Raw genomic sequence first — 19,514 nt, 5'->3', positions numbered from 1 at the left:
AACTGAGAAGCAACAAGGGAAATTGTTTGGGGGGTGCAGCTGCTAAGCAAACAGGGAAGCACATTCATACCAGAGCAAGGGAAAACTCCCTTAGTCTCCTTTATTTGTTTTCTGGAAAAAACTTTTAGAAAATCTCCCCGGTGTTGCCTGGAGGCGGAGATCCAACACCTCCCCTTTGGAATCTGACAGAGAGCTAGTCTGAGTGTGAACTTGGCTAACATTCAGGCTGTCCTGACAGCTAAGCTGCCAGTCCCCACACTAGCCAGCAGCATTTCCTGGTAGCTTGTAGGCCTGGTAGAAAGAAAACAGCTTATGCCTGCCTATTGCTCCAAATTTTTACCTTCGCCAGAGCCCACCTGGGCCTCAGATGAGTCACACCCCTGGGAGCTGCTGTACGCAGTCCCATGTAGTAGCCAACCAAGTACCAGCCTTAGTTTGTCATTGTTCCTCCTTTGCTACTCCCAATGCCTCCCATAAGTGCCCTGATAGCAGAAGACGAGGCCTCCAGGTTCCGACCTCATACCTTTGAGCTATGGGTAGAGAATCAATATGTCTTGCTCTGTTCATGCCCTGATCCCACCCAGGTCCCAAGAAAGATGGCACAAGGCTGGTGCTTCAAGAGGTCCAGGCCCTTTGCTGGAGACTGTATACCTACCAGCAGCTCCACCCATGGGTTCGTAAAGGATGCAACCATGTTAGAAGAGGAAAGGAGCCCATGTGATGGAGCAGCATGCCTGCCTTGGGCCACTGGGAGCCTGACACAGAAATCTGGTCCTTAACAAAAAGGCTCTTACAGGGCCTCTGGATCACGGGGCCTAGGAGAAACAGTACTCAGCTCAGAGGTGACTGCCTAGTTTTCCCAGCCTATGGACTGAAGGGTATCAAGTCTGCCTAATGATGTTCCAAGAGAAAAGTGGGCATGTTTGAGGAAAAAGACAACCCAGGCTTACACCCTGGCCATGAGCCAGGCTCACCCCTACTGCTTGCCCTGTGGCCCTTGCCCTGTGACTCTGATAAATCTGCACAGCAGGATATCTGCTGCCCTCTCTGTTCCTTCAGCTGTAGGGCAGGAGGGCTTTGAGTTTTCTCACACATAGACCTTTTCTCTTTGGGGTTTGTGGCACTGAAGGGTTATACAGAGAGCCATGCTCACTGAGGCTGGTCTCGCCACTGCAGTAGGTCTCAGCAGCAAGGACTCTGTATCAGACAGACTGTTTGGTGATGTGTGGGGTCCCTTCCTTCCTCAACAGAAGTTTTAGTCTCAATCCATTGGGCCATATCCCACTAGTCCCTGCTTCTGTCCTTGTGCTGCACACCCTGCAGATAACATAGCTAAGAGGTGTCTGGCACTCCATCCTGCAAGGGAAAATACAGGCTCCTCCAGCTCTGACTCCAGAGACAGATGAAGGACCTTACCCTGGATTTTTACCATCGCTATCCTTGAAGTGAAAAATAACTTGGTTTAAGCTGGACCAAAGTAATAATTGCATAAATAAATAAATGGGAGTGAAGGGGAAGCTCTTATCTAGAGAAGAATTCCAATTAATAAATTGGAAAGAATGTGGGAGATGCAAAATTACCACTAGGCAAACACCACAGTAATACTTGTTTCTGTTAAGGTCCTGAGATGGATGCTAAAATCAGCGGATAAATGTTTGAGGATAAACGGGATATCTGAATAGTCTCAAAGTATATCCCCCAAGATACTTATCAATTATGAAGGGGAAAAATACTGACTTCATGGTGAAAAAGCCCAGCAGACCACCACTTAACCACGTGATCAAAGCTGACATCACCAATCACAAGCCCTATCAACACCATAGACCCACTGGTATGATGCCCTGAGGACATATTGCTTCTACAATATTCTTACCAAAAGCTGCACAAGCTCAATCTTATCATGAGAAAAATCATGCAAATCCAAACCAAGGGACATTCATCAAAATAATTGATAGACTCATGAAAAGTGTCAAGGTGATGAATGATAAGGCAAGACTGAGAGGCATGGTCGCAGATCAGAAGAGACTAAGGTGGCAGGCCAACTAAGTACAGTGTGAGCTTCTGGATTGGATCAAACACAGAAAAAAGAACATTACTGGTGGTGGTGGTGGTGAGGGGAATATTACTAGAAAAAAAACACTACTAGAAACTGGTGAAATTCAAATACTGTTTGTAGTTTAGTTAATTATAGAGCAACTAACATTAATTTCCTGGTTTTGATACAGGAATTATGGTTATGTAAATTGTTAACATAAGGGAAGCTGGTTGAAAGGTATATGTGAATTCTCTATACTATTTTTTTTAAAGGGAGACAGAGAATCTCTTTTTTTTTTTTTTAAAGATTTTATTTATTTATTCATGAGAGACACAGAGAGAGAGAGGCAGAGACACAGATAGAGGGAGAAGCAGGCTCCATGCAGGGAGCCCGACATGGGACTCGATCCCAGGTTTCCAGGATCACACCCTGGGCTGACGGTGGCGCCAAAACGCTGAGCCACCCAGGCTGCCCGAATTCTCTATACTATTTTGACAACTTTTCTCTAAGTCAAAAACTCATTCAAAAGGAAGTTTGTAAAAATGTAATTCTTAATAACTATAAAAGAATCATCAATTGGACTTTATAAACAGCCCTGGAGGAAGGAAACCACCTTACGCAAAAATACACAGACAGACACACTCATGCAAGTCCCAGCTCAAAAACCACACTCCTGCCTCATGGCATTCTATGAGAGGCATTTCCAAGCAGAACATGCCATCCTTGGTTTCCTGGCTGACCTTGCCATCCCTGTGGGGGTCACGTGTTGGTTCAGCTGTCCCCAAGGGTATGCCCACTGAGAGATCCTGCATGGCGGGCTAAAACAGAAACCATCTGATGACAGTTCCTTTACTTGGATCGTGCCAGCTGGGACGCAGAGAACCTGGTCAGGGTCCCTGAGCTTGACCCTATGGTTGAGCTGGGGCCACTTCTCCCACAGCAGTGGCCAAGTCAGTGTGGATGTGGACCTATATCTTATTCTGTAGGTCCTAGAACTTTCCCAGGAGCCAAGGGGCACAGCCTCTAGCAAGTCTCATCACCCATTATTCTGGCTGCATCCTGGACCTTAGCACAGCTTCCACAATGCTCATATTGTACAGCCAGAGGTGATGAGATTTTGCCCTTACCTCTCCTCACCCACAGGCCAATGATCCCCATTTGCTGGTTCTGAGGGGTGTGGCATGGCCTCACCGAGTCCTCCCAACAACTCAGAGAAGCTGTGCACTCTTATGATCCTCACTTTTTAAAAAAGATTTTATTTATTTATTCATGAGAGACAGAGAGAGAGAGAGAGAGAGAGAAAGAGAGAGAGAGAGAGGCAGAGACATAGGGAGAGGGAGAAGCAGGTTCCATGCAGGGAGCCCGACATGGGACTTGATCCTGGGACTCCAGGATCACGCCCCAGGCCAAAGGCGGCGCTAAACCTCTGAGCCTCCCGGGCTGCCCTGATCCTCACTTTTAATTTTTTTTTTTTTTATGATAGTCACACACAGAGAGAGAGAGAGAGAGAGAGAGAGAGGAAGAGACACAGGCTGAGGGAGAAGCAGGCTCCATGCACCGGGAGCCCGACGTGGGATTCGATCCCGGGTCTCCAGGATCGCGCCCTGGGCCAAAGGCAGGCGCTAAACCGCTGCGCCACCCAGGGATCCCCCTCACTTTTAAAAAATTATAAAAAAGAAACCACATAACATAAAGTTAACCATCTTAATGGTCTTTAAGTATACAGTTCAGTAGAGTTAAATATATTCATATTGTTATGCAATCCCCAGAATTCTTTTCATCTTGCCAAACTAGACTCTATACCCATTGAACAACAACTCCCCATTTCTCCCTGCCCCAGCCCCTAGTAACTACTTCTTTCTGTTTTTCTGAGTTTGACTACTCTTCATACTGTGAAATCACAGTTTTTGTCTTTTTTCTGACTGGCTTATTTCACTCAGCATAAAGTCCTTAAAATTCACCTGTATTGTAGCATATGTCAGAATTTCCTTCCTTTTTAAGGCTGAATAATATTCCATGGTATCTATATGCCACATTTTCTTCATCCATGTATCCATTGATGGACATTTGGGATGCTTTTACCTTTTGGCTGTTATGAATAATGTTGCTATGAACATAAGCATACAAATACTTCTTTGAGACCCTGCTTTCAATTCTTGTGTATATAGGCCCAGAAGTGATATGCTGGATTCAATGGTAATTCTAAGTTTAATTTTTTAAAGAACTGCTACACTATTTTTCATAGTGGCTACACCTTTTTACATTCCTACCAACAGTACATGGGGATTCCAATTTCTCCACATCCCTGCCAACACATGTTATTTTCTGTATTTTTTGATAGCAGCCATCTTAATGGATGTTAGGTGGTATCTCATTGTGGTTTTGATTTCCTTAATAATTAGTAATATATTTTTTAATAATTAGTAATTTGAGCATATTTTCATATACTTGTGTCCACTCTTATAGTTAAGGAAACTGAGGCTTTGAGCAGTGATGTAACCTGCTGAAGTGAGCCAAGTGGCTAGGGGTGCAGTCAGAATTGGCCCTCCAGTCTAACTCCAGGACTTCTTGTGCCACCATCTCTCTGGGGAGAGCCACCTCCCCCTACTCACCCTGGTGCTTCTCCCCTCCTTCCTCCCAAACACCAGCACTCATTCCTTACTTATTTTACTCCACAACCCAAAAAAGAAGCAAGGAAGGGAAAGGCTGCTGAGAAAGCAAACCCTTTTGCATGAATGTGAGTGTGCGACGATATGAATCCCCAGAGGTGCCCACAGGACCCTAAGCAGAGCACAACAGAGGGAGCTATGGCCTTGGAGGCCAACAGCTATCCATTTTTCACACCCTGAGGTGAAGGAAAGAAGGGAAGGGCAAAGCAAGTAAGGGCAAAGAGGTCAAACCAGTTGTCAGAGGGTGCTGCAGCTACTAGGGCCAGCTCTGCTCAGATTCTGATGACACTTGGAGGAACTGAGTTAAATGGAGCTGATCCTCAGTCTCAGTTGCCCCAATTCCAGGCTGTGGGCAGGAGATGGACACATACTTGGAGCCTCTGCTAAGGAACAATGCCAGAGAATCATAGTCAACTCAGCACCCAAGATAGGCATGGTGACAATGCAGGGGGGATCCAGAAGTGGTCCACAGGATAAGCCCACTTTTCACAGGTTCTATAGACTCTATAGCCACCACTCCCAGTTGGCCACCAGGCTCTTGCCAAGGAAACTCCTACAGATTCCTTGCTGGTCTTCTTGCTTTTCATAGCAGGTAGAGTAAGCTTCTGCCAAATCTGGCCATGCTATCCCTTGCTTAGAATCTTATTACCTGGGATCCCTGGGTGGCTCAGCGGTTTAGCACCTGCCTTCGGCCTGGGGCGTGATCCTGAAGTCCCGGGATCGAGTCCCACGTCAGGCTCCCTGCATGAAGCCTGCTTCTCCCTCTGCCTGTGTCTCTGCTTCTCTCTCTATATATCTCTCATGAATAAATAAATAAAATAAAAAAAATCTTATTACATCACTTTCCTCAGAATAAAGTCAATTCCTCAGTTACAACGCCCACTGTGAAATGATATCTGTTGGCATTTCTAGCCTCATATGGAATTCCCATAGTTCCAGGTGGCTGGTAGTCAGGTGCAATTCTCTGACCACCAGCCACCTGGATCTTTGGGAATTCCACCCGCAGAATTTGCCATGATCTTTGCTTAGTCAAGGTCTACTCATATTTCCAGACTCAGATCAAATTTTAACACCTCTTCTAGGATAATTTCCTCACTCTGTTATCCCTACAGAGAGGGTAATATATTGCCCCAGGTCATAGAGCAAGTCATCCAGAATTTGAATTCAGGCTCCAGAACCCTATTACTAACCAGGGTTGATGTTAGCCCTCTCTGTGGTATGGCTAGTGTGCCCCATGGGCATCTGAGCTTTGAAAGTGAGCCCCAAACCCCAGATATCTACAGTCTAGTGTCCAGCATAAGGCCAGTCATGATGTCTGATGATTGCCACATTGTGCTGAGGGAAGAGAATTAATAGGGGTCACATTCAGTTTTTTGGAGGGGAGAAACAGAGTTGGAGGAAGGGCCTGGGAAATCCTACTTGCCTGATCAACAGAAGAAAACTAGTCTGGGTATACCCTCCTCAAAAGGATCCAATGTCTCATGGCCTTTACCAGATGCAAAGTACGAAGTATAGGGGACAAAGTTATGTGGGTAGCCTGACTCCTGAAACTCAGACAACTTGCCACCGAACCACTTAGGAACCTGAAGGGCTAATGGCATAAGCTGGAACCCTGTCCACCACTGGATCCTATCCTCAAAAGGGTCTGTGTGAGTCGGTCTCTTCATCAGTACATTGGGGCTAGGGTTATGGCTCCTATGGTTCCCTGCATCCGGTCAGCATCGGGAGTCCCTCTGCTCCTTTTCAGAGAAATTGGAGCCTCAAGATAGGACCCCAAGCCTCACCAAAAGGTGTGTGTCAGAGCAGTGGAATCCCTGATGCTTCCAGAAGTCTGTGGCCAGGGAACAGGTCAGATCTGCCCATGGCCCACCTGGCAGCAAGGCTCTTCTCTGTGTCCACACTTGGGCTCAGCAGAAATCCCCACATTCCTCCTCCTGCCAGTAGCAAGAACTTGACTCAGACTCTATATCTGAGCATTCTGCAACGGGCGTCTTGGGAAACAATTTCATCTGTTATGAAACTCTAAAGGGAAAGACAGTTGGTGACAACACTCCCTGCTCCATCCCCTCCGTACTATACAGAACCCACCACGTGTTGGAAGCGTAGCACAGTTGGCAGCCAGTCAGGTTTGACGGGGTGCGGGGAACTCTCACCCAGGGGCCGCCGCCAGGGAGTCTCAAGGGGTCTGAAGTGGGCGGAGGGCCATTTGCACACCCACCTCGGTCACGATGGTGGACTGGTAGACGTCCTGGCTGAACTCCCAGCCATCCAGGCAGCTCTCCTGCTCCAGCTGCTCCAGGTCCACATCGCGCCCCGGCTCCAGCCCGAGCGCCGAGAAGTTGGCGATCGCCGCGAGCCGGTAGCGCCGGCAGCTGTGCGGCACCTCGCGGCCGTCCTGCAGCCGCAGCGGGATACTGTGGTTGCGCCACGCGCGGCTCAGGTTCGCGGCGTCGGGCACCCGGCAGCGGTGCTCGGGGGTGGCGGCCAGGAACACGACTGACATTCCATTGAAGCCGTTGGGGATGATGCTGGCGCTGAGCAGGAAGAAGATGAGGCGCTGGAAGGGCCCCCACTCGCCCAGGAAGGTGGTCACCTCGTCGTAGTCCCGCATGCTTCCCACCGCTGTTGCGCGGCTGCAGCAAGCGGAGCTAAGAACTGCGCCCCCGGCAGAGCCGCGCGCGCAAGGGCGTTCCCCGAGGGTATCCGATGCGCCCGGAGGCCAAGCAGGCTGCGGGAAACTGGGGCGCACGGCCGGGTAAGCGTTCCCGGGAAACAGGCTGCGGCCCTCGGAACGCTCCCGGGAGCCAGCGGGTCGCGAAGCTGGAAGCCACCGGAGGCACCCGGGACCACACCCCCATCCCGGCTGGGGCGGGAGGAGGAGGGCGGCGGCGCGGCCCGGGTGGGGCTCCCCGCCGGCCCCGCCTCGTGCTCCGCCCCCGTGCCCCCGTGCCCCCGCGACCCGCCGCCGAGCCCGCTCCCGCTCGGGGTGCCTCCCGGCCGCGGGAGGGGAAGCCCGGTGCCCGCGCACGCCGCGACCCCCGACGCTGAGCTCCCAGAGCGAAGCCGCGGCGCTGGGGCCCGCGGGGGAGAGCGTCGCCCCAGGCCTCGCCCGGGCAGGCGTCTCTCCCGGGCCTTCCGATCCGGAGTCTGACTGCGTTCAGGCCTCGGGCGCAGCGCGGACTGGAGCCCGTGGAGCGCGTGCTCGGGGGAAGGCTCCGTGGGCGAAGGGTGACTGAAGTGCGACCTCTGCGCGGGCGCGCACTCGGCGCGGTGGCTGGCACCAGGCGGCGGGGCGCTCATGCCCCACGCGTCCGAGGAGGGCTGCACGGACTCGGGCGCCAGCCGCGCCGCTCCCGCTCGGGAAAGCGGAGAGCGTCTTCCGGGCAGCCCGGAGCCTCCCCTTTAGTAAAAGGGGAACATGCCCGGAGCCAGAAGAGATGAGCAAGGTCACACTGCGGTGTCTCAGACACTCAGAGAGAGACTCTGAGATAGACGAAGGGGACGTAGGAGGCAGGGGCTACCGGGTGGTCCCACGATCCCGCTGGGGCCCCTGGAGAGGACTTCCACACAGAGCCTGACCCTTCGTGACAGCACAATAATGGCGCTCCTGTCACCACTTCTGGGTTCTGACCCGAATCCCTTCATTCTCCCCGTGCCCCGGGGTTCTTCACCGCAGCTGCCAGAGCCTTCTTGGATTGGAAGGCCTCTGGGTTGCAAAAGGCACCGCCCCCACTCGGGGAACAGAGGGAGGGAGGAGGAGAAGGTCCAATTTGGCCTGATCTGGCAGGGAAACCAGAGCAGGGACCACAGACTGCTCAGTGCCCAGGCCTCAGGCCCTCCGCTGTTGTGTGAGCTAGCGGGGTGCTGCAGCCTGAGTCCTGGAGTTCAGGAGGCCATCAGATAACAGGCAGAAGGCCTCAGGTGTTTGGAGATCGCATACAAGTGTGTGGACTTCTCCAGGCCCGGGTTAAGAGGCTGAGGGACATTTCTGGTCAGTCTTCTAGCTTGCAGTCTGACCCTTCCTTAGCTGGCTTCTCACTCCCTTGGACCTGTTTCCTTTTCTGTGATAAGACTCTATGTCCTCATGTGCCAGGACAGGTCTGATTTATACCTGTTAGTCCTGTGAAATTACGATTAGCACACCCCTTTACTTTCAAAAGTATTCTTTTTTTTTTTTTTTTTTAATTTTTATTTATTTATGATAGTCACAGAGAGAGAGAGAGAGAGGCAGAGACATAGGCAGAGGGAGAAGCAGGCTCCATGCACCGGGAGCCTGATGTGGGATTCGATCCCGGGTCTCCAGGATCGCACCCTGGGCCAAAGGCAGGCGCCAAACCGCTGCGCCACCCAGGGATCCCTCAAAAGTATTCTTGAGGCGTCTAGGTGCCTTGATTTTGGCTCAGGTTATGATCTCAAGGTGGTGGGATCCTTATGACACACACATAGGCTTCATGCTTAGTGGGGAGTCTGCTTTGGGATTCTGTCTCCCTCTCCCTCTCTCCCTCCCACCCCGCTCAAATAAATCTTTAAAAAAATATATATCATGTGAACAATATTTTATGTGGTCATTGTCTTACTTAGCTTGAATTTCCATCCTTCCCTTTTCCCCCAATAAAAAAGCAAAGATAAAGATTTATTGGCGACGATTCATTTTAAGTAGTGATCCCAGGAAAAGGAGTGAGAGGCTAGGAACAGTGAACAGGGGAGAAGGTAAGGCCAGCAAACACTGTGTCACTGAGTAGGTCATTAGTACCAGGGTCAGTGATTATGCTGTGCTGAAATATATTGCATCCTGAAGCCAAAGGAAAAAATTAATAATATCGATCCTACCTTTTCTTAAAATTTTGATATTATTGATCATGGATTTTTATATAGATTTTGGTTTTTAAAAATACTACACTAAAATATTATTTATTTTGATGATTGAATTTCTTGGTGCCTCCTTAAATTTTCCATCTGACACAAACTTTCACTACTTTCCTTTGCCTCAGCCTTTGGGTCACCTCATTCCTGTGGGTGACTGGGATCCTATTAGGTCAATCCCGCTGGGACCTTGTGTAAAGATCCATACATAATGGGGAGGTATTTATTTCCTAATTGGTCACCTGCCCTGCACTTCCAGATTGTAGTTGAGCAAGCATTGCTCAAGTAAACTGTTTGGCATTTCCCATCAGTATATGTAAATCTATACTTTGAGCCATTTTGTCCTTCATACAAAATAAAGCCCAAGTGCACCGCTTAACGTGGACCCACTGAGAGGATTTCCCTTCACCATTGTCTAAGGCCTCTCCTGGGTGGGGCTGTGTTGCAGTAATCATCCATATTTTGGTCTAGTATCAAGCTAGCCCATCTGTGAGGGCTGATTTTTTCCCCCCTACTATTTGGTTGTAGAGAACCATCCCCATCAGACCATAGGTTTTTTTTTTAATATTTTATTTATTTATTCATAAGAAACACACAGAGAGAGGCAGAGACACAGGCAGAGGGAGAAGCAGACTCCATGCAGGGACCCCAATGTGGGCCTTGATCCTGGGACTCCAGGATCATGCCCTGGGCTGAAGGCAGGGGTCAAACCATTGAGCCACACAGGGATCCCCAAGACCATAGTTTTGAGTTGAGAGGAAAGGGCTGGTATAGCTGAGGGAGGTGTCACTGAACTGAGCCCCTTGCTCATAAACTGACATGAGCTCTGTGGACCTGCTCAGGCCTGCCATGACTCTACCATTTCTATTACGTGATGGATTGCTAATGTGCCTGCTTAATCTTACAACTTGACAATACTCAGCTAATACTGGACATCTCTGGTTGCATAGACCCTTTATCCTTGTGCAGGGGCCATGCTTATCTTCTCCGTATCATTATATTTTTAGTATATGTGCTGCCAAAGCGAGCACTGGTTGCATAGACCCATAGACACTTAGTTTTTACTGTGGCTAAATAGTTGCCGTTTCAAAAGACAAATAGCTCTCTGCTACAGAAGACATGGCTTACTCTGGAACTCTAGAGATCTGTACTGAAATTCTTTTATTACAGCTTATCAGAGACTACCCAGCATTCTTATCACCATGAACACTTCTAGCACTATTGATCTTGCTGGGCCAAATGGCAGAGAACCTTGTACTATAGTTGGGCACACTGTAGAGCTCACTCTTGCTCTGGGTTTTACTCAAAACTGGGAGTCTTCCAAGGCAGGGAATAAATGGGTCAGAGTAGTATTCTCACCAAGCATTATGTCTTTATTAGTCGTGAAAGTACAGGGTACAACTTTACAGGGGATCATGTGGCATACTCCATACTACTGGTTCTCTAATAACTTTACCAACTTGCTTCAAAATAATATGGATGGAGCAAGTGAGGATATAGATGAAATAACACTGGCCATGATGTTGGGTCTAAGCATTCATTTTCTAGTTTGTCTGTTTTTATACGCATTTAACTTATTCCAGAACAAAAAGGTAAAAGAAAATGTCACCAGTGGGGAAGGCCCTGAATCTTCATACTTTTTATCCCCCACTTTTTGGCATGTGTGGGTCTTACTTATCACTTACTAGGATATTTAGAGTACTTTTTTGTTCTTGCTCATTAGGTCATATCAGCATTATGTCATCAATACATAATGGCTATCATGTTTTAGGGAATATCAAGGTAGTGAAAGTCACTAGGTACTATATTGTAACAGAAAATAGGAGAATTGACATAGCTCAGGGGCAAGAAAGTGAGTATATACTGCTATTCATCCCACAGAAAACCAAATAGCTTTTGATTCTCCTTACTGAAGGATTTTGAAAAGAAAATCCATGATGTTGGTGCTAATCTTGCAATTCCTCCCAGGATGGGATTTATTTTTGATTTGGTCAGACATATGAGCATGTTAGAGGCATCTATTTGTCCCTACCTACATAATGGCTCTAGGGAGTAAATATTAGGGTCTTGCGACCTTCTAAGACTACTATCCCAGTTATACACTTAGGGACTAGTTATGCACTTAAGAACAGTATGGATCTTTACAACCATTAGACCTGTTTGAATGAGAACTCCATTTACCACCTGGCTTTCATGAGCCTCCAATCTTACTGGGGGGACCATGATGGTGTTTCTTATCCCCCGGGAGCAAGGCTAGCTCATACTCTGAATCCAACAGCCCTTGAGAGGTCTAGGACTTTCCTTTTCCCCAGGCCAGAGTTGCTCTGGTAAAAGATCACTAGTATAGACTGAACTGTCTACCTCTAAATTCATATGTGGAAACCTTAACTTTCAAACATATTTGGAGATGAGGCCTTTGGGAACTAATTATGTTTACAGGAGATCATGAGGGTGGGGCTCTTACCATAGAATTAGAAGGCACACCAGGGAGTTCATAAGAAGGTGGCATTCTACAAGCCAGGAAGAAGACTCTCATGAGGAACTGAATCTGCCAGCACCTTGATCTTGGACTTTCCAGCCTCCAGAATCATGAGAAATAAATTTCTGTGGTTTAAGCCTACCAGTCTGTGCTATTTTGTTATGGCAGCCTGAGCAGACTAAGATAGCCATAGATCCCTTGTGGGAAGAGATTAGAGAAATAATGAACATATATACTTCTGGCTGTATAGGCAGGTTTTTCCTTAAGAAGACTTAGCCTCCTCTTCAATCAATAGGCTCTGAGCCTATGAAGTGGTCTCGGAAAATTATGAAAAATACTATTTCCCATTGTGGCAGCAGCCATCAGCCCTCTGCTTACCAGCTCTTACTTTTGGAGGTGAGTCTGTTACACAAGTCATGTAACACTTGATCATCTATCCTTTCACTTAACTCCTAGGAGCACCATGGTCAATTAGTCATCACCACCTGGCTGTAGGTCAAAGCATGCTGGTTGCTACTTTGGTCTTGAAATGACCTCCACCCTGCCTCTGTTGGTTGTGTCACCATCCTGCCTCTGCTATTCTAGAATCTTATCCTCACTGACACTAGGAATCCTCACCTGTGCATTTTATATTGTCTTAGAGAAGGGAGCTATCTGGTGATAGCTTCTCTGGTCTTGCATCATAAATATAATCTAGCACTCTCACTCCCCCAAGCCTTCTGACTCCTTTCATACTCTTCTGGCATCTCCATCTTATTTCAATAGACCATAAGTGTGTCAGAGTTTCAAAGAGCCATCTCAGAAGCAAATGAAGATGTTTTTCTGTACCCTTGCTTGGATGTTGAGCCCAGTATAATAACAGAGCGCTCCTAGGTTAATAAAGTTCCACATGTTACCCCCGTTTCCACCAAAACAGAAGTCATCTTATTTTTTCAACATGTATGCCATTTCTTTGTGGATCAGGGACTGTATTTCCACCCCCCCCCCCAAGCTGTGCTGAGACTTCACCCTGGTTGTTGGTCTGAAGGCAGTGGTGTGGGATGGGTAGGGGAGGATCTTGAGGAAGGCAACCATCATCTTTAGATCCACTTATCTCTGGAGGAGTCTTGGCAGGGTTTCCAGACAAGGAGAGGCTGCTCTCCTATAGTGAGGAGAGGAGAGCTGCTGCTGAGCTTGAAGGTTTAAAGGAATCCAGGAATTCAAAATTCTCACACTGGTTTATCCAGATGTCTCTGCTCCATGCTCCAGGGCTCTATGCATTTCCTATCAGGGCCATGACTTTGCCATAGAACACCCATCAAAGCTGTGCATGCAGGATCACCTGGGTGATTTAGTTAAGCAACCAACTCTTGATTTCTGCTCAGGTCATGATCTCAGAGTCATGAGATCCAGTTAGCCCCACACTAGGCTCCTCGCCAGGTGTGGAGGCTGCTTAAAATTCTCCCTCTTCCTTTCTCATACTCTTTCTCTTGAAAGAAAGAAAGAAAGAAGAAAGAAAGAAAGAAAGAAAGAAAGAAAGAAAGAAAGAAAGAAAGAAAGAAAAAGAAAGAAAGAAAGAAAGAAAGAAAAAGGCTGTGCATGCAGTTTTTTTCTTTTTATGTAGCTGTCCTACTCTTGCAAGTAAATCAGTTAAATCCTGGGCCTGACTTCCAGCACAACCTTCCCTGTGGCCGCAGGAAATGAGGGTTTCTGTAAGAGCTGCCATGGTGGCCTCCTGGCTTACACTGAGTGCCTTGAATTTATAGATGCTGACCCAGGCCTGTAATTTTCTTTTTTTTTTTATAAAAAAGATTTTATTAATTTATTCATTTGAGAGAGAGAGTGTGTGTGTGTGCACATGCATATGAGAGACAGAAAGAGAGAGAGAGAGGGAGAGAGAGTATGCAAGCAGGGGGAGGGGCAAAGAGAGAGGGAGAGAGAGAATCCCAAGCAGACTCTGCACTGCATGCATAGCCCACATGGGCTTGATCCCATGATCCTGAGTTCATGACTTGAGCTGAAACCAACAGTCAGTTGCTTAACTGACTGAGCTACCCAGGCCCTGCTGGGCCTATCATTTTCTTTTTTCAAGGCTTCTAAAGCACGTAGCAAAAGCCATCCAACTCCATGTTCCTTATAATCACCATTCTTCTCATACATTCTATGTGCCATAATCGGGGATTCTCAACTTTGGTACTATTGAAACTTTAGGCCAGATTATTGTTTGTTGTGAGGGCTGTCCTATGCATTCTAGGATGTTTAGCTGAATCTCTGACCTTTACCTACAGGATGCCAGTGAAGTGTTACTTCAGTTGTGATTAAAAAAAAAAAATCTCTGGACATTGGTAAATGTCCACTGGTGGGTATATCAGCCCTGGTTAAAAAACACTGACACCAGCCAATGTTTCACTCTCCACTACTCTTTCATTGTCATCTCTTGTGGATGGGAGTTTTGCCACTCTGTGCCGGGGATTATCACCAGTCTACTTACTAACAGTAATGGGCCCTTCAGCCTTGTCCAAAAGGGGAACTTTCCAATTCTAGAATCCCTTCCCTGCAAGTCTGTCTTCCATCTGGGAATGGACCTAAGGGAACAGGAAGAAGAGACTGCAGAGAGTGAAAGAGAGAAGAAAAGCTACTAGAAGGGTGAAGGAGAGAGTTGTTTACAGTTTTGGAAAACTGTAGGAAGGTGTCTAAGAAATGTCTGTGTCAGGTTCACAAGTAGGCAACATGTATCCATAGGTTTCTATCCCTCATTGGCTCAGGGGTCCCCCTTTGGGTGTTAACTCCCTCACACTTCCAAATTGCACATGTGTGAATGTTGAGCAGGTTTCTGTATGTGTTTCCATGCCTCAGGGTCAGAGAAGTCCAGGAGTAGCAAGTGGGAAGTGACAGTGCCCTGGGATTGGACCACCTTGATAACAGGTTGCCGTTATCACTGGCTGCAGGAAGCAGTAATTCTGGAGAGGGAAGGTCTGAAGCACCAAGGAGGAGGTCCCATATTCAGTCTTCCCAGTCCTATATGCCTGGGGAGGATGCGGCCTGTGCCTCCTTTTGCTGGATGCTCCTCAGGACCATGAGGAAGGCAGGCCCCTGGCAGCCTCACTGGCAAAGTGAACTCCTGCTTCTGTTCTTTCCAGCCAAGAAGTTCTGCAATCAACACTTGTGGGTCTGTGGGCGACCTCCTGGCACTGAAACAATCCAATCCAGCTCAGACACTTGCCCATGTGAGCATTAAACCAGGAGTGGAAAAAAGCGGAGAGGGATGAGGTTGGAGAGGCTGACCGCAGAGGCTATACCACGCTTGATCTTAAACAGTCTAAATTGTTTCTTGGAGTCAGTTTTCATTCTGAGGCCAATGAGAGTCTGAGCAAAACCTAATGAGATTTACATTTTAGAAAGTTCCCTCTGGTGGCCAAATTGAGAATGCAAGGAAGGGAGCTAGGGTAGAAGCAGAGACATCAGGGAGACTGTTGGAGGTGGCTGAGGGTGATGGATGGTGGTAGCCAAGAAATAAGTGAATTCAGGAGCTGTTAAAGAGGTGGTGGGACAGATCTTGATGATTAGCTGGATGTAGACATAAGGGAGGGAGAGATGCCTGATATTGGGTGTTGTCTTTGTCTAAGATGGAAGCATAAAAGTAGATTAGAGAGAAGGTGGTGAAATGGGTTTGGGATGTTTTGAGTTTGAGGTATCTTTGAGACATCCAGGTTGATATGTGCGCCCAGTCAGAGATCTGGGATAAAGATACGTATTTGGGAGTGTTCATGGCTGCAGAGAGCAGAGCCAGTCAGGGCACCTGGATGCAAGCAGACTCAGAGAATTGATGGGAAAGCTGGACATCTGGCAGGAATAAGCAGAAATCTGCTATGGAGGTGGCTCTGGGGAAGTAAATAAACTTAGTGGAGTCCAAGCAGGATGGTCTGCTTCAGATCGAGCCTAGAAAAAGAACTCCCCCTGGCCTGGGGTGGGGTGGCCTCTGTTCTCTGTCCTCCCGACCAAATGCAGTGGATGAGGTGGGACCACAAAAGGATAGAGGGCCAGTTTGGGAGGGATCTAGCTCAAACAACCCAGCCCAAACAACCCAAGCCACTCTAGAAAATGAGCTTCTAGGGAGGACAGGAGGAGTTGGGCCAGAGCCTTGAGGCAGCCGGTGCCTCCAGAACAGGTAGGAGAGGAGCAGGGACATAGGATGAGGGGCTGAGGAGCAAGAGACTGCTCCCACCCAGGAATGTCTCTGTGGGTGATGAAGGAGGCTCCAACAGTCAGAGCAAGAGTCCTGGGAGCTGGAAGGAGCCATCGCCAGTTCTCTCATTAGCGCCAAGAACCACTGCAGAGCTGGTGAGCAGCCAACAGCTGTTTAGCAGGAGTCATGACCTGACCCCAGAAGCAGGCTGGGGGTGGGTTCATGCATGCCACAATTTATAATGAGATGATGTGGACACCAGCTTCGTCTGCACTCAGACCCAAAGCTTCAGGGGTCACCTGGGTTCAGCTTCCATCCCCTTGTACCCCATGGAGGGACAGAAGCTCAGCTCACCTATGTGAGGAGTCTGAAGCCTAAACTCTGGCCTCTTCTGGCAACCTTGCTAAGCAGAGACAGGTGAGCACCCTTCGGAAGTGACCTGGTGGGAGTCACCAGAATATTGGTAGGGCAGGCAACGTTCTCCAGTGAAGATGAATCCTTATAGTTGCTCTTGGTGCCCTTGCCACCCAGATTAGCTAGTCAAACCATGACACTAGCAAGTTTCTCAACATTTCTGAGTTCATCCATACAATGAGGATAGTAACTTCCTTTTGAGTTGATATGAGTGAGGATTAAAGAATAATATCAGTTCACTAAGGACTTGGGGATGAAGGCCTGGAACACATCAGCTCTTATTAGAGTTATTACCCAGCATTCATCTCATTTTCTAAGTCTGTGGCTGTGTTCTAACTGCCTGTGAGAATATGCCCTTAGGCCAAGAGTGCCCTGGACAGCAACTGAGTGTCCTACTGCTGCCTTTGTTGGTGAAGATGCTGGTGTGTGGGACTCTGGGCCCACAGCCTAGTCATGGGGCATCACAGTGCAGGTCACAACATCCCCCAACTCAGTTGTTCATTGGCTGTGAACTCAGCAACAGGCTATGGTGCCCCCAGAGTGCTTGGTCCTTGGCCTAGAAGGGAGGGCTGGCATGAAGAGACATGTGTGTTTTTCCTGCCCTCACCCCTTTTCTTGAATCTCAAGGACAAAGGTGGGGCAAATAAAGCTTGTCACACAGAGAACTAGGAAGAAGGACTCCATTTTCATTTTAAGCTCCTTGGAAGGTCAAGGAAGGCTGCAGGAGTCTGGAGGAGAGCTTGATGAATTAAATTTACAGGTTAGCACGACTGTAGGCAAGGTATGAGGCAGGGCTGTCAGCAGGGATCAGCAATGGCTGCACCTCGTCTGGCCTTGTGTGCTGGGATTGGGAGTTTAGATTTTGTCCTAAAACCAATGGAGAGCTATGGAAGCTTTAACAGACGGGAGTGACATAATCAGAATTGCATTTTTAAAAAGCTCCCTTTGCTGAGAGGATTTGGAGAAAGGATTGAGGGGTCAAGCAAAAGATAGGAAGGTCAAGCAGGTACAGCACCCACACAAGAGAATGTGGGGCCTGGATTGGGGCTGGAGCTATGGAGGCAAAGGGAAATGGGCTGGTTAGGGATTAGTTAGGGATGAATGCAGTCATGCCTACCAACTGGTCTCCCTGCTTCCACCTTTGCCCCTTACAGTCTATTCTTCAGAGAGCAGCCAGAGTGATCCTGGTTAAAACGTGAAAGTTCAGGTCATGCCACTCCCCTGGGCTTCTCATCTGGGAGTAAAAGCCAAAGTCCTGCCTGTGGCTCACAAGGTCAACAGAGTCAGCTTTACTGCCTCCACACCTCTCTGACCTCAGCTAGTGCTCCTGGGCATGTCCCTTATACTACTCCAGCCATTTCTTCACTGTTCTTAGAATGCGGCAAGTGAAAGCCTCCTCCCTCTGCCCCACCCACCATCTTTGTATTTCCTGCTCCCTCTGCCTGCAAAGCAATTTCCCCAGATATCCACACAGGTCTTTGCTTAATTGTTCCTGTATCTGTGAGATCTTTCTCAATTTCCTATACAAAGGGATCACTAATTCTCTACTGTAATATCTAATTTATATCCTTTATGGCAGTGCTTATAATCTGTACTTATTTTATATTTGTTCAAAATGTTTTTCATATATGAAGCACAATGCCTGGAACATAGTAGATTCTTAGCAAATAATTAGTTGAGTGAATGAGTTGAGCCTAAGGATGCCAGGGGGAGGCTGAGGCTATAAGAAGGATGTAGTTGCCCTTTGGGCCTTACCTCCCATTGAGGGTTTAGGAAGTATGCCAGCAGAAACCAGTGCAGCAAGGTGAGGAGGAAGGTGGGAGGCAGGGAGGCTTAGAATGTGTTGATATACGTGTGTGTGTGTGTGTGCATGTGCACCCGTGTGTAGGGGAGCGGTTGCAAGGTGCTGCCCCTCATGGCCTGGGGTCTGGACAGGACAGAAGTAGGTCTGGGCCAGGCTCTGACAATGGAGATAACAGTTGTGCCCAGAAACATGGGGTAGGAGCAGAAGGGGTAGGGTAGAGGGCATATGGATGGGAATTCTTACTTTGCCTGGAGATGCATGGGCCAAGGCTTTGTTCTAAGGGAGGGGACAATGGGGGTGGTGGAGTTGGGCCTTAAAGAGTGAGCATAAAGGCATTTTGAGTTTGGGAGAAGATCTGAGAGCTATGAAAATGCAGAATGATATAATGTAGCAGTGAGACTTGGAAGTGAGACCAGGAGTCAGAGAGGCTTTAAATGGGAGGCTTACAAATGATAGACCACAGATCCCATCCTGAGGGCCCTGGGGGCCATGAAAGGGTCCACAAAACAAGGGAGTGGGAAGTTGCTCCAGCTGCCCCGAAATAGGCCCTGGAAATAGTGAGGAGGCAGGACCCCAGACACAGTGATGGATAGGATGTGAGAACTGTGGTGAGGACGCAGATGGTGTCCGAATCTCTGATCTGAAGGCCTCTGAGGTAAGGTCAGGCCAGGTTTGGGATCAGTAATGAGCACTCCGTCTGGGTCAGGTGGGCTAGGGCACTGTGGATCGGGGATCCTTGATCTTGGTTGCTGCAGCCCTGTGGGCTGGAGATGTGAGTCTTGGAGCAGCAGAAGGCGCCAAGGAGGCTCCAGGACCCTTCGGGGTGAGTGGGTCGTCTCTGTGGGGGTTGAGAGTGACTGCACATTCTGGGATTAAGGCTAGCGCAGGTGGCAGGTGGATCCACAGCAGCGGGTGGGGGTGGGGAGCCGAGCCTCTGCGGGTGCGAGCCTGGCCCAGCGGTGGGGGCCTGTCCCCGTGGCTCCGGTATTGATTTTTCCGTCTGCTTCGGTGCCTACTGGCTTCCCCGGCTGCCCGTCATCGCTTCCGTTCCCGCCTATGACGGGGTGGGGCCCGGACCTCGCCGT

General features: G+C 48.6%; 1 protein-coding gene and 1 non-coding gene across 5 annotated transcripts in view; both read right to left on the bottom strand.

The window, feature by feature from the left end:
- Positions 1 to 7,579, bottom strand: part of LOC144322069 (solute carrier family 22 member 4) — a 44,704-nt gene extending 37,125 nt beyond the window's left edge. For 2 of the 4 annotated variants that reach the window (XM_077911608.1, XM_077911609.1), the window contains exon 1: positions 6,923 to 7,579. In XM_077911608.1, coding sequence (XP_077767734.1) covers positions 6,923 to 7,315 — 393 coding nt within the window. In that variant the 5' untranslated portion in view covers positions 7,316 to 7,579. The remainder of the gene's footprint in view (positions 1 to 6,922) is intronic. The other 2 variants (XM_077911607.1, XM_077911610.1) reach the window with 1 other exon arrangement.
- A 2,911-nt stretch (positions 7,580 to 10,490) lies between these two features.
- On the bottom strand, positions 10,491 to 10,598 carry LOC144322829 (U6 spliceosomal RNA). Its single transcript, XR_013388446.1, has one exon. It is a non-coding gene; the product is annotated as a U6 spliceosomal RNA (small nuclear RNA).
- Between the last annotated feature and the right edge of the window lie 8,916 nt (positions 10,599 to 19,514).

This window comes from Canis aureus, chromosome 10 (genome assembly GCF_053574225.1).
Source record: "Canis aureus isolate CA01 chromosome 10, VMU_Caureus_v.1.0, whole genome shotgun sequence".
Taxonomy (NCBI): Eukaryota; Metazoa; Chordata; class Mammalia; order Carnivora; family Canidae; genus Canis; species Canis aureus.
This window is presented reverse-complemented; position numbering and strand designations above follow the sequence as displayed.